Source organism: Pieris napi, chromosome 24 (genome assembly GCF_905475465.1).
Source record: "Pieris napi chromosome 24, ilPieNapi1.2, whole genome shotgun sequence".
NCBI lineage: Eukaryota > Metazoa > Arthropoda > Insecta > Lepidoptera > Pieridae > Pieris > Pieris napi.
The window spans coordinates 3203997-3220251 of record NC_062257.1 but is presented as its reverse complement, the minus strand read 5'-3'; the positions used below and the strand labels follow the sequence as shown (position 1 = coordinate 3220251).

General features: G+C 33.1%; 1 protein-coding gene across 1 annotated transcript in view; it reads left to right on the top strand.

Moving 5' to 3' along the window:
- The window catches only part of LOC125061686, a 68995-nt gene that overhangs the window by 13648 nt on the left and 39092 nt on the right, over positions 1-16255 (top strand). Inside the window, exon 2 of the mRNA XM_047667223.1 lies at positions 414-619. Within this exon, the coding sequence (XP_047523179.1) occupies positions 426-619 (194 nt within the window). The 5' untranslated portion in view covers positions 414-425. The remainder of the gene's footprint in view (positions 1-413; positions 620-16255) is intronic.

Genomic DNA, 16255 nt, shown 5'->3' with positions numbered 1-16255 from the left:
ATTGTAGTAAAAATTAACAGTGTAATCCAGTGTATGGATAAAGTACCCAATAGCTATGCAACACATAAACTATTTGGAAGATAAATAATTTTGCTATTTGACATTCATCGGACTCATAACAGCTTATGATGGACTTTATGTGACGAATAGCGCTATCTGACAGTCGTGATCGCAACAATAGTGTTTATCCTACCAATAAGTAATAAATAGCTAATTTGGAACTTATGTAGAACTTATCCGTACATCGTGATATATAATAATCAGTCTTGGAAGATTGTGTAAAAGTATATAGGTACATTATATTATATAGTAAATAAAAAATAAGAATAATTGTTACTAAAACTATCTAAGAAATAGATATTTATGGGCTAATTAAAAACTACATTTCGTTTAATAAAAAACTCTATTTGCAGGATGTGACAATAATGTTGTTGCTTGTGGCTTTCGGTTTGGTCGCAAGCGCATCGTGCGCGCACGCCGGTTACTGTTCGACCAACACGTTTCCGACTAATTCATCATGGATGCACTTTACAAAGGAGCCGATACCGTTCGAGTATGGATTTCAAGATAAATTCAAGAGCATACACTGTTGTGTCAAAGGATATAGGAGTATTGAATGGTGAGTTAATTTCTAATTAGTCTTAACTGATGAATTATGTACTGAAAAATTTACAAAAAATAGTTTTTTAATAGTATTGTCTTTTATACAATTATACATTTTATTTACACTTTGGTAGTAACTATAGACACATAAAACTAATAATAAAATAATATACATTGAAATAAATAACTAAACTTAACATAAACTAAAATATATCATTATAAGGAGTCCCTTTAGGCAAGGTTCCGAAGATACTGCCAGCGTTCCCCCTTTGAATTGCTAGACTAATTCTTTGTCTTTTATTGACATAACTTTTACACATTTAAAGGAAACAACTTTTTATCGGATTGAAGTTATGTATTATTATAAATTAACAATTATTTTACATAATTTTTTCGATGTTTCGCGTGCTTTACAGCGTGCGTGGTCACGGTGACTGAAGACAAAAGGTGTTGAATGTCAAAAAGTATCACAGCCGTAGAAAAAGTTGTATTATCTGTATTTATTTCCCCGGAATTGGTATTATATATACCTAACTATAACTGGTAACTATATACATAACTTCAATCCGGCAAAAAATTGTTTCCTTAAAAAGTTAAGTTCTAATTAGTCTTTACTGATGAATTATATATTTAGATACTGATTAATTGTGAACTATGCACGGAAACGAAAAGAAAATGCAGGAGATATATTTAGTAAAACAGCTTTTAAGATAGATATTGATTTTCTTTTATAAAGCTAAATAAATTACCCCCCAATTACAGTGGGGTTTTACGATTACATAGTGCCGCTATGACACTCGACACTCTTCAATTAAAACCACAGATTTGAAAAATATCGCTCAATGTGTATGAATTAAAATATCGAAATTTTATGCTTTTGAGTCAAATCTTTGTCTTTAAATCTTATAGGTTATAAAAAATATCTTCTAATCGAATTCGAATCGCCGATATCGTAGCATTCTTAAAAATAATATTTATTATAATGATGATAATTAGATGTACCTGTGAATACGTTCAAACTTGAAGTTTGCTTACGTGTAACAGACAATGTATGTTGTGAGAACTGATGCGACGCCATCTTGTCTATAGAAGAGTTATGGCGGGTTATAAGAATTAAAAATAGGTTGTAAAGGTTGTATGATCTTTACTAATATTATAAAGAGGAAAGATTTGCAAAAATACTTTCATCATTTGAATATTTTTTAATGTGGTGAATGCGCTTACGCATGCCCGTCCATTGGATGTTGCTTGACGCGGCTGAGGGCTGGGTCTACACTCAAAGCCCTCTGCCACTAAAAACACCTCAGCTCTCCACTCTCAGTGTTCGCCAAGGCATTCCTGCAGACATGCGAGACCATGGCAGACCTGCGAGCTGCTCGCGAGCTATAAGAACCCTCCGTTAAAACGATTACGTTTTCGTTACGATCCGTTACGATAGTGGAACCCAAGGTGTGAAAAAGACTAATGAAAAGGCCTAAATCTCGTACGCCGCGGAAACTATTGTCAATAGAGCAAAGTGCTGTACTACAGTTTTGTAGATGACATCAATATCTACAAAAAAGTGCGTGCGTACAAAGTACACGTTAGAAGTAAAAATTTCTTTGGCAAACTAATTTTTAAGTCTTGTTCATATTCAATACAAATCTTAAAATTTCCGAGATAAGAAAATAGTAGATATGTTAGGATTTTAATGAATTTAAGTGTCATTAAAATATTTAGTGTCGAAAATTAATACAAATTATAAATTTAATTTTTAAAATTTATTTCTTCGATACTAAAACACGTGGCATTTTATTTTAAAATTCGTCATATGAGATTTCAATAAATTATTTTGCACAAATATAAAATACTAATATTTCATAAATTCTCTTTTTATAAGGTAACTAGCCGTTTCCCGTCCGCTTTGCTGGACGAATTAAAATAAATTTTATGTTTTTTAATTTTTTTTTTCATATTTTCATTATTCTTCTTTTTAACTTCCCGCTAAGAAAATTGAAATATTTCGAAAATCGAGTTTCTAACAGATGTTGACGTTTTGCGGTTCTAGGAAGCCTCTTTTGTTTTTATTAGCGGGAAAAATTTTCATAAAAGTAAAACAGAAATAAAAAAATGAAGGAACGTTGGAATTAAAAAAATAAATAGCCATAAACCATCTAGGAAAAATTTCGCATCGAATGGTGGTAGTTTCATGTCGATACGATCAGTGGTTTAAGCGTGAAAGAGCCTCAAACGAACACCATTTTCTTTTTATATATATAGATTCACTCTTCGCACTCTCTCAATCGGTCTCAATCGCTCTCTACCTTTTCTTCGACAAAAACGCTGCACATCTTCGTGACGTATCCGAAAAAAAATTTACCCACTTTTAAAAGTCGCATTTAAAAGTCTATTAACAGAGGAAAGCTTTAGGCCATAGACATCGTGCTACGACTGAATTAACGCGGCTGGAATTACAGACCATAGCTAAAATCTTGTCTATTAAAATATCAATACTTTAGTATTATAGTACTTTAGTATTTAGTACTTTAGTATAATAGTCTTTAGTATTATATCTCGTCTGGGTACGAGGAACATTGACCTCATCAGAATTATCTTCACGACAATGCAATGTAAAACGATTTCGATGAACAATGCACAGGTGGTTGGGAATAAGAATTAATGGATAATTTTTATTGTCTTTTTGCAATCTGATATTTCGTTTCACAGAATAGATAATGTATTATAAGAGGAGAGCCGATTGTTGACTTTCCATTTCTTTTTTTATATTTTACTAGGTTAACTTCGTTCAGCCTAACAGTCTAATAATATCGTGTTAACTTTAAACTTAATTTAGGATTTCATTAAGGTAACATTAATATAACTTTTTTTGCAAATACACAAATGTTTTATTGCGAAAAAAATGGCAGTTTTACACATTAGGCCTCTTCTCTCTAGCGCTAATATTGCTATACTGCATGTTAAATCACTTTCTGATAAACAAAATTTTTTGTTTTGTGATCCGGCGCAAGAACAAAGTGGTAGGTTTCTTTTAAAGTCAAATAATACTAGCTGACCCGGCAAACGTTGTTTTGCCATGTATATTATTTTTAGGAAACATATTTTTACTTCAGAAAAAATAACTATCTACTTTAATAAAAAATAGTGGGACCATCTGTAACATTTAGGGGGATGAAAAATAGATCTTGTCCGATTCGCGTACCTAACCGATATGCACACAAATTTTCACGAAAATTGGTCGAGCCATTTCGGAGAAGTTTAATTACAAACACGAGAATTTTATATATTACTTATTTACGAAATGTCCAGCCGTACTATGTCTGGAAAGTTCGCTAATTGTTTATGAAACGGTTCGTATAAATTACGTCTGGATATAGAAACCGGGGAAGTCATGCGGCGGTTCACTAATTGCGTTTATTATGCAGTTAAAACAAGTTTTTAATTTATTTATCGTTTATATACAACGTCGTTTTAATACCCCATTGAGTAGGCAACTTTTTAACGATGAAACTATAAACATTAATTAGTTATTAAACAAATTATGTAGTTTTATATATTTTCCGTAAGTTTCAAGTATTTATAAATAGTTTAATTTACATTAAAAGTATGTACGTAATAAGAATAAACATACTTATTATATATTAAAAAAGACGGACCATAAATGATAGAATTATACTATAGTTTGCCTTCTTGCCCGAGAATGAGCAGTGTTTGGCGTGCGACTCTCATCCCTGAGGTCGTAAGTTCGATCCCCGGCTGTGCACATGGGATGCTTTCTTGTTTTGTTTTTAAATGGAAACCGGCTTGCCTTAGACCGAAAACGTCGACGGCATGTCAGGCACAGGAGGATATCACCTACTGGCCTATTAGAATGACAAATGATCATAGACCTAAAAAGGTTGTAGCGCCACTGATTTATTAATTTATGTATATAATAAGAATAAACATACTTATTAAGTTAAAACTAAATTTTACATAATCAAAGAAAAATAAGGGATTGGGGTAGAAAAGCCGTAGGTTCGAGGTTGTAGTTTTTAGTTAAGTATCAAAATAATAACTTAAAATACGCAAATAAATAATAACTTAACTTGATCACTTGTCTACTTTTTAACCTTCGAAAATCAGTTCGAAACCAAAAAAAACACCCAAATCATCTTCGAATGTTTCATTTCGTCAGCAATTCTATTGTAATTCCCTCAAATTCCGGACAATTGCGATTATCTATCACTTATCGAAATGTAAATCATTAAATTAGACTATTTTACATCTGTTTTAATTAATAAAAAATGGGAATTCCATTAGAAGTATTCACGCTAATAGTCATACATTTTGCTCATATAAATCGATGACTATGTATGAATGTTTTCGAGTGCTTTTAGTACTTGTCATTAGACGTGTTTATTCAAAACCTTCGTAGAAAAAGGCACCTACACACTGCTCTGCGACCCGAAAAGTGTCTTGAGACGCGACACTGTAAAAGAGACAAAAAATCGTATATATGTTAACGTAAAATTGTAAAAACCGTTAGATTGTAATCTATCTCGCGAGATTATAAACTGTCGAAAGATTGTGAACCTCAGCGTTCTGCTTACAATTTAACGTATTATTATTCGGTAGATTGTACTACACTAACTTAGTTATCATTCAAATTTCTTTGGTCAATTACAGATTAATTTTACTTCCCAACAATTTCATATAACTACCGAATAATAATACCTTAAATTGTAAGCAGTTCGTTGAGGTTCACAATCTTTCGACAGTTTACAATCTCGCGAGGTATATTACAATCTAACCGTGTTTACAATTTTACGGTAACATATACGTACAATACTGTTTGAAATGAAAGAGGTGCAGAAGATACTGGTGATGGTACAGATATACCGTAAAGTCCTGGGGCGAGAAGGGAGAATGGGATATGGAACTCTTCGTAGTATAATTAGTTTCTGTTATTCGTTTGATTAAGTATCATTTAAAGGTATATAGAAAACTAGATGACCCGGCAAACGTTGTTTAGCCATGTATATTATTTCTGGGAAACATTTTATTAGTTCTATAAAAATAACTGTCTACTATAATAAAAAGAGGGTGATCGGAGTGGAGTAAAAAATAGGAGTGGTATGTATTTTTACATGTTGTATCATAAAAAAATTAAAAAAAAAAGAAATTTTACTAAAAAATATTTTTTTTTTTTGTTGGACACCCCTTATCATTTAGGGGTTTTAAAGATATATAGTAGCCGATTCTCAGACTTAACAGATGCATAAAAAATTTCATAAGAATCGGTCGAGCCGTTTCGGAGGAGTATGGGAACGAACATTGTGACACGAGAATTTTATATACATATTAGATTATTAAACGAAGTTGCTCCCTATTCTTCCAATGAATGGCTTCCGAATTGAAAAGTTCTTCCCGTAAGTGAAGAATAAAAGAGAGACAGACACAGATGTCAATACCACATACCTGTAGCGAGCACCGATTAACTGCCAGCTGTCAACTGTCATCTGTCAATGTTAACAATGCCATTTCTACGTACTCGTTCAGTAATAAGTATAGCCGTTAATACATTGACTTGTCGGAATTGATTGACGTCATATCGGAAAAACCTTATACGTAATATAGAAATTGTAGTGTGGGTGTGTACGCCGAGTGGTAATAGGAATTTCTAAGTGGCTTGTGTATGACATACCTCTGAGTGTGTGAGAGTTATGGAGTCACAGACTACTTAGATGAATAGGATAGCCGTCCGGGGAGGTCGTAATTGGCATTAGGGCCTTAAGGCAGTTAGTCTGCCCATGAATATCTATATATATAAAAATGAAACCCGTTTTCCGTTGTCACGACATAACATGAAAACTTTTTTTATAATATTCCTTGAAGTACGAGGATGGTTCTTACGGAGAGAAAAATTAAAAAAATTGAGTGAAAACGTCTAAAAACAACACTTTTCTATATTCCCATACAAAATATTCATAATAATATTTAAAGGCAATTTGAACTTTAATACCATATCATAAAGTTCAAGTGTTAGTGGAGGGGTTCCGGGAAGGTAAATTTTTATTTTTTGACATAATGTATTTGTTGTATTATCAACTTTCTTTTTTTTATCTAACTAGCTAGACCGGTGTCCCGAATAGCAGAATAAGTATTAAAAAAATTAAGAATCGACTGTTAGGCGGTACGATGTTCGCCAGGCCAGCTAGTTGTAAATAATAATATTACCAATTTACCCCCCATTTCGCCTTATGATTTCTGAAGACTACCTTTTAAGTAGCTATACTAATATGAAACTTTTTGCTATACTACCCCGTAGTTGTTTTCTCTATAAAAACCTTCATCAAAGTTCAAGGAATTAAAAGAAATACTCAAATTGATCCTGCCGTCTTCATAATTTTTATTTATATAGATTGTGTCATGTGTTGAGATATGCGTCTATTTTTATTTATGAACAATAAATTAAAAAATAGAAACCAAATACACTAAAAAGTAGCATTATTTGTATTGAGTTGTTGTTGTTTTGTCTAACGAGTTCGTTGGATCTTCTGCTGTCATACGCCCGAACCCAATAATTAATCCACAATCTCAGATTGAAAACAATCAGCTGAGGTCAGACCGTGACAGTCGATCGATCTCCTATCTGCATCCCAATAACCAAACCCTACGAAGACAATCCATTTTTGGCGACGGATAAAATGCTATTTTCCACTTTACGGAGTTTACACACACACATATTTGATAATCAATGTAAACCAAATAAAGTAAAAAATACCGTATCTACAATTAACATTAAAATATACATATGTATGTTTAAAACATAACAAACAGCTTTTTTAATTATTTAAGAAACTGGTGTAAGTTAAAATCTCTTATAATAATTAACTATTGGAATCGAGCTTTCGTCAACTGTCATTTTCATACAAAGGTCTATCCACAGACACCGATACGACCTCCCATGGATAGCTTGTATCGACAGATGGCTATTACAATCCGTCGATTGGTTATTAGACACTTGTTACAACATTTGGATAAAGATTACTATCTCAGATGGTGGATTATGGATTGAGATATTATTGGGTTCGGGCATAAGTCCATTAAGCCAGATTTAATGTTTTTATCAGTTTTTTTAGCAAGACTTTTAGTTGTATATAATTTTTTCTAAATAATATATGGCTAATTCATTATATGTTGTTGTATGCAATTTCCCCGTACTAGACTATCTAAAGTTAGTAATTCTTTTTTGGGAAAAGGGATACTCTTCTTTAATAAAATCCCAGAGGCTCTTTTATCTCTGCCTTTCAATAAATTTAAGAAATGTATTAAAGAAAAGCTGTGTAAAAAGGCTTACTATAAAGTTAACGATTATCTAGTTGATAAAAGGGCCTGGGACTAGTGCTAGACAGGCTACTTCTAATTAATTTGCGATATTTGTTTTAAAATAAGTGCTGTTTGATATTTTAAAAGAGTACCGAGAGTTTTTTACGCCGGCTTTTTCTCTCGGCCTACACCCTCTGTCTTCTTTGCCGATGAGTAGGGTTGCCTACAAATTCAAATTTAATGACGTGGAATAAGTGATACATGTATCTTATGTTCCTTAATAAACATATTTTATTTTTATGTCGCAGTGTTGTCAGTGCCCCAAACCCCACGCCTATACGGGACATTAAAATATACAACAACTGTTTATTTTTTACTTTATATGATTGCGCGAATGTTTGCTAGAGCGTCACAATTCGCGGTAATAATGAGTCGCTGGCGCACGTGGCCGTGTTTACCGGTAAAGATTCCAGGAAATTTGCAAGTTATCTATTGTATCTTTTTTTAGATTGTGAGCGGGGCTTGCAATTTAGGTCGGTACTGCGGAATTTCAATATTAAAGCAATCAAGTACTGAGTGACTTTTCGGAATTTATATGTTCGTGTCTAATGCTGTTCATGTATTTGTAAGATTAGCTTTTAAGTTTTTAGTCTATTATTAATATTTTTTTTTAATACTTTAGATTAAGGTACTATATATATATTTTTTTTATATAACATTTGGTTCTGCACTTCTCGCACGCATCATGTTTCTTTTTTTTAAGTTTTTCTCTTTAACTAGGGTTGCCTGGAAGAGATCGCTTATTAGCGATAAGGCCGCCCGTTGCATCCCTTATAATTTTTATGTATTGTGTTTCATTCTTTTTATTTTGCAACGAAGTGTAAATAAATAAATAAAAAATAAAAAATAATGCAGTGTTTTTTATATTAAAAACAATGAATTGTTCGCTTAGGACTTAAATGATAGGTTTATAGCAATTATTAGGAAATTGTTACAAAACACTAAATAAACTTTGGAAACATAAATTCAACAAATAAAAATATAATTAAACAAATAAACTTTAGCATGATATATAATCCGCATTCAGGATTGTTTTTATCTATTTTTTTATTACTTTTTTTGTTTTTTTTTTTTCACAAGTATTGCAAAATTAAACTTATATGAAATGTATTCTTTGTTTTGTTTCTCTTATCTCAACCATTCAATCACAATGTGCCACAGCAAAGCGTGGTAGGGAATAGCTAGTCATTTTAATAAAGATTTTTTTTTTAATTTAGTGAGATACTTGCGCTTGTTGTGCACAGTTTTTATATTAAGCTCAAATTCGGTAAAAAAAAGGTAGTCAAAATGATAATGCGATCTTCGTTTTGAAGGCACGGCCTTGCGCCTAGCGCTATGAAAACACTTTCAGATGATTGAGATTACATCAGAATTTATACGAAACATACCTTATCTGCTCCGTGTCTTATCCAACATAATATGCAGATTAATATCGAATGTATGATAACATAGTAAGCTTTTGTTTGTACGTAAATTAACGCTGAAATCTATTTTATTAGAAAAGACATAAGGGTCAGGTGGGGTAAATGCGAGTACCATAACTAGATTGACTTGTTATTTTGTGGTCTTTTACAATTTACAAATATTTTTACTGTGAATATTAAACATGTTTTAGGCTTTTGTTTGATGTAATTACTTATATTTAATTATGGATGATTAAAGATTAACTCTCTATTGCATTTTCCCGGTGTAAAGGGGTAAATGTAAAAAATATGTTATAATTCTAATAGTGTAGATAGTTACTAATCTGGGGTAATAGCAATAAAATACGCAAATTGAAATATACTTTGGTTTTTATTACAACGAGATTGGTGAAAATCTGTCAATCCATCAGATTCAATAAGTTGTCAGAGTGTAGTGCAAGAAGTACTTTAAGTGTATAAGAGATGCCAGCACTAGTTTATTTTGTGTGTAAACAGTTAAAGTTATGGTATTACATTTGCCCCGTTCATGCATTTACCCCACCTGATTATATAACCGCAAGATTTTTATTTGTTATCTAATATATAAAATTCTCGTGTCACGGTGTTTGTAATTAAACTTCAACGAAATGGCTCGACCGATTTTTGTGAAATTTTGTGTGCATATTGGGTATGTCTGATAATCGGACATCTATTTTTTATCCCCCTACATGATAAGGGTGGGCAGGGCCGCAGTGCTTTGTACGTAATAGTTTTTGTTTAACTATACTTTTTTCTTATATTTACTAATTCTACTAACATAGACGGCTCATTGGTCTATTGGTTATACCCCTAAGGGCCTCATAGCCTAGCGGTCTTATTAAGTGGCAGCTAGGTGAGGGGTACCGGGTTCGATTCCCAGTTCGAGGGCAAGTTTTAATTAAATTTAAATTTGTTCTCGGCCTTTGGGAGGGTTGTGCGGTACCGGGCGAGTGCTTAAACCGTACATGGAGGGCACGGTCGAATTTCTAAGGCAAGCAGTGAGTATGCTACCTAAGAAAGGAGACTGTGTAGGTTTAGAACGTAGCAATACGCTCTAGGCCGAGGATGGCAATTACAAGTGGTCAGTAATTCAACATTCCTTTTTTTGGGTAGAATGCCTAGCGAACCCCGAGGGCCCATATTAAGGGCGTGTGAAGGGCTGAGGTGTTTTTAGTGGGTGGGGTCTCGCTACCCCTCTGAATAGCAGAGGGTTTTGAGTGTAGACCCAGCCCCACAGTCCCCGCTTCAAGCTCGACAACCTTGATGCCTGCGTAAGCGCATTTTCACCTCGTATAAAAAAAAAAGTGGTTATACCCCTGACTGCGAATCCATGGGTCTCAGCTGATCAAACCCGGGATCCCCGGCTGAGACGAACATCGATGTGATCCGACTAATCAAAAAAAAAATAGATCTTAAGAAACTATTACTAACTTACTAATCAATCAATGGACTGTACTTGTCTGATGAATAAAATTATTGTTATTATTATTATTATTGGTATCTTTAGGATATAAGTGAATTGATACTTTGAATGCCCTATATATTTGTACCGTTGTCTTGACAAAGGCCTGTACCTGGCTATCTGTGTATCGCAAACCAGTATTGTCTCGGTTCCTGGAAGGTTCTTTGTGCACGCCGTCCCTTTCACGAGGGCATTTTGATTCCTTTATATATATATTGTTAAGTGTTATTTTGAGATTCGATTTTTTTTATAAACGCCATTGAACTGAATTGAAGTTAAGATCACTTGGAAGTGGAAATTATTTAAAAAAAAATATTGGTTGTTTGTAAAGTAGGTTTACGATCGAGATGTTTACGTGATAACGTCTTATTGGTGATATAAGTTTTTGGGAAGTTAGGAATTAATGAAGATAACAATTTTTTCAAATTTTAAATTACATCTATCGTTTTATTCACACTTTTGATGATAAATTTTGGGTGTAAAATGACAAGTTTACTTATTCGACTATGATATACATTTTTCTTCATACATTCACGGAATGACTGGCAGCGCTCGAGATGAGACGGGAGATCGGTCCGTCTCTCTCTCGTTATACCTGCGATCGCGCTCGTGAGGTTTTGGTGTGACACAAGTTTCTGAACATGTCACCCGACTAAAACGATTTTAAAGACGTTATCACGTCAAAAAACATGTGTGTACTTATGTACACGCGTTAGAAGTTATACTTCTTTGGCGTAACAGCCTTATTCTACGTTTGTAGAAATAAATACACTAAGGGTCTGTTTCACAATGTATGGATAAAGTACCAAATAGCTATGCAACACATTAATTATTTGGATGATAAATTGTGCTATTTGTCACTTCATCGGACTCATAACTTATGATGGACTTTATGTGACGAATAGCGCTATCTGACAGTGAATCGCAACAATAGTGTTTATTCTACCAATAAGTAATAAATAGCTAATTTGGAACTTATGTAGAACTTATCCGTACATTGTGAAACAGACCCTAACAATAGAAAAAGGTATTTAATACATTGAAAGTTTAACGCATTATCTAGTTAAATAAAGTTTATTTAAATATCACAAAAAAATTCTACATAATTAAAGTAATGGACATTTTTTCTTTTATAATGTTGTCTATGCTAACTTCAGGGTGTCGGTTTTTTGTGACGGTGCGCGCGCATCGTAAAGAATTACTCTCATAATTTTTCCTGTGCTAATTAAATGTGGGCACAGAAAGTCTTGGTATACAGCCTAGGTTTGTTCCTACGACCTCTGGGATAATTATGCAAAAGCCAGTTTTGATACAAGCGAAATCAAGATTTTTGATAAAACAACCTTTTTCAAACCTTTTGAATACAAGCAAGTGGTAAAATTAATATTTAAATAAATACTCATAATTGATATGTTAATATGGGTAGTAATGAAGTGGCAATAAACACAAAACATAATAGTCTTGACGTCTTAAAAAACTTGTCTTGACATGTTCGATTTGTTGAACTGATTGCCTTTACAAGACCGCCCTACAGGTAGTTTTGTTTTAGATAAGATTTTGATTATCCGGAGACGATTTTATAATGACCTACGGTTTCGGGATTGTGGGATTAAAAAAAGATACTTCACGATACTTTCAAGTACGGGGATTCAGACTTAGCGCTAACTTTTTTTTAAATGTAACAGGAGGCTCACCTTAAGTGAACCATTGGACACTTACATTGCCAGAAGGCTCGCGAGTGCGTTGCTGGCCTTTTAAGAATTGGTACAAAAGTCAAAAATCATTTTATTAATGTAGGTAACTTACACTTATGAACGTCAGAAAGGAAATATACATTAAATGCTTCTAATTTTACATTTACTGCCAGTTCTCAAATCAAGGGCGTAGAACGGAAGAGAAGAACTGGCTATAAACTCTCCGCCACTCTTTTTCGCACTTACGCTCTTTTCTTGAAGGATTCCAAGTCGTTCTGAATCTTTGTGAAGCCTTCGATAAATAAAGTAAGCAAAGCTAATATTAATATTAGTATAAATTCAATTTTATTAGTTAATTCGAGTTATTAAACGGACAAGCTTGTTGGCACGGTTCGATTTGTAATAAAAAAATAATATTGCTTATAGATTTCGACAAAAGCGAAAATAATTCTCGAAATTGAACACAATGCGTTATAATAGAGATATTTATCTCCCGTATGATCTTTGATGGCACCTTTTTGTTACAATGGATTTTTTTCCACAACTGTGTTTTGTCGCTTCTGGAGAGTTTATTCAATTGAATGATAATTAAGGGATTTGAAAAATCTCTAACTTCAATAAAATAAATAACTAGGATAACGAATGATATTCCGTATATAGGTATAAAATTTGGTGTTACGCAAGGACTATATTTAGGTGCAGCGTTTTACTTATGGGTTTTAATACGACAAGTTAAATGCTTTAAAACGCTTGCAAACTCTTGTAACAAGTTTGAAAGAAGAAGAAAGAAATACATATTAGGCTACATAACATTTTTAATTAAATAATTTCTGATTTTTTTTTGATTTACACTTTGTTACCTTATACAAAAACATACATATAAAATAAAAAACAGGTTATATAAGTTATTAGGCAACGGGCGGCCTTATCGCTAACAAGCGATTTATTCCAGGCAGCCCTAATATGGAACAATAAAAAATGAAACACCTACAGAGGGTACACGAAGTGCATAAAGAATTAACAAAAAAAGAACTCAAAATACCCCATTCATGGGCTGAGACACCCTGTACCCTGTATGACCAAGACGCGAACAAAAACACCACCCGAAGGGGCATGTGCCCCAAACGGGCCTAAACACCCGCGCTCCCTCGTGTATAGCAAAAGCTACCTCACCGAAGGAGGCTTTCATTGACTTAACCCCGATTTAGTAGCACCAGAATACAGGCAATTTTGATTTATAGTTTCACGTTTATTTAAATTACTATCATATTACCGGATGAAATTTTTTGCCTAGAAAAACATATTACCGAAATTGATGACGATGTTCATCTATTTTACTAAGAAAATAGAATTTTGCATTGCTTACGTTTGCGGAGTTTAGTATCGTGTTATTATTGCGTTGTACTAAATAACGAAATTTTAATGTCATTATGGCGGCTTGATTCTCTCTTAGTCTAGTCGACAAGTTGAAAATGGTACAAAATAGAGATACTGCTCTTAAAATTATGTGCGATAGCTCATTGGATCCGGAATGACGTCTAGAAAAATGTGCCAAAAGCGTGTATTAGCACATAAAAAATTGCAAAAGTTATAAACAATTAAAGATGAAAAAAAAAATGGCATTTCGTTTTTTGCCAATATTTAACAAACTATTAATATTTAAGAAATTTCAAAAAAAGATTCTGAAAGAGGAGGAAATTTCCAAAAAACTCTTAGCTCCCGGAACTTTATCTCCATTATTTAAAATTTTAATTTAACTCTGAAACTACTCTCATTTGATTGCCTTTGATCAGTGCTTAATTTTCTAGTCGTCATTTCATAATAGCAAATTCCCTACATAACCAGTGAGCCAACCTCGAGATGGAATGTGACGGAAATCCGACACCACAAGTTGAGCGAGCCATGAATGGAGACACGTTGCGTGTTGGAATATTATAGTCTCGAGTCACCTGTGATATGCGTAGAATTTATACAGTCGACTCTCGATAATTTGAAACTCAAGGTACCAGAGATAAATTTCAAAATAACAAGTGTTCGAATAACCACGATGGGGAGGGGCGACTGAAGGAAATAAGAATTTGATCAAAATTTGTTACTTATTATTTCTATATTCTCATTATGTATTAACAATTATTCACAAATTTTTATTTCGAAAAGAAGTCTGTTATCTTTTTTTGAGTCAGTGACTTATTTATGTAAACAATTGACAAGTCTGTGCATGATAAACGCTTCAAATTATAGAGAGTAGGGAAGACCGGATTTCAAATTATCCTATCTTAATATAATATATATTAAGATAATACTTTTTCAACTTCAAACTACCGAAGGGACCAATTATCATTGATTTTATTCAATTTATCGAGTATTTTTCAAGGGGCCGGAAATTTTTTTCAAATTATCGAGAGATTCATTTTAACGAGTGTCAAATTATCGAGAGTCGACTGTATTGATATTTTTATGGCAAGTAGGTAGAACACAAAGTCTCTCAATAGGGCCCTCTTTCAAGAGCCTTCTTAGAGACAAGTATTACGTAAGCAGATTTACTCCATTTTTTTTTCTTTTTTTATTATACAGCATACAAAAACACATACATCCCTTAATTTTCACCCCTCTACAATTAACCCCTATTTGTTCTCTGAGGTTTATATAGAGAAAAAATCACAGAAAAACCTAAAAAGTTTTCATTCCTGATAACCGAACAGTCTCTGGAGTAGCATAGCAAAATGTTCCATGTTGGTATGTACTAAAACGTTAGGCTAAGTAAAATCACATAAAGGAGTAACGAAGTTCGCGGGGGCAGCTTGTATATATGAGAAAGGAGAATGTGGCAGAATAGGATTTTCAAGAGCAGAAAATCACGGACGATTTCAAAGCCACTCTTGGCAGGCTGTTAATTTGTCTACTCAGTTTTTTTAAATCAGTCTTAAAAGTCTCACTAACAAGCACACATAATCGTTAATTTGTCTACTAAGTTTTTTTAAATCAGTCTTAAAAGTCTTACTAACAAGCACACATAATCGTTAATTTGTCTACTGAATTTTTAAATCAGTCTTAAAAGTCTCACTAACAAGCAGGCATAATCTTAAAAGATGATTTGAAATGTCTACATAATTCTCATATGTCATAACTAATGCATTATAAAATGGCGTCGGTCGAGTTTTGAGAAATCGTTTTGTACGCACCTCGCGTACGAATGGCTTCATCGTGAAAATTAACATTCACCCAGCATCGCCGTCGACCGCTGTCAATTGTCAATATTGAACTTTAGACCTCCACGGAGGTGTTAGTTTTTTGTTAGTTCCAATAAGTCGTATTGGAGCGTGGGTGTGTTTGTCATGATCGATGTATAGAGTATTCAATTTTTTTTTAGTTTTTGATATCTGACGCTGTCAATGTTGATTGCCCGCTTGAAATATAATCTTTATTAAAAAAAAATGTGTGCGTATACTAGTGCACACACGTAAGAAGTGAAACCTCTGTATGACCTTATTTTTCGAAAAATGATCTACTATATGCAACTTTACAGAAATTGGTTAAATAAAGTTTAACAAAAGGCTTTTATTATTATAGACATGAAAACAAATAATACAATTATTGATTTTTTCATTATTACTACTAAGATTATTACAGAATTTCATTAATTGTAATAGAATTATTACTATCATTGTTATCGTTATTATATATTT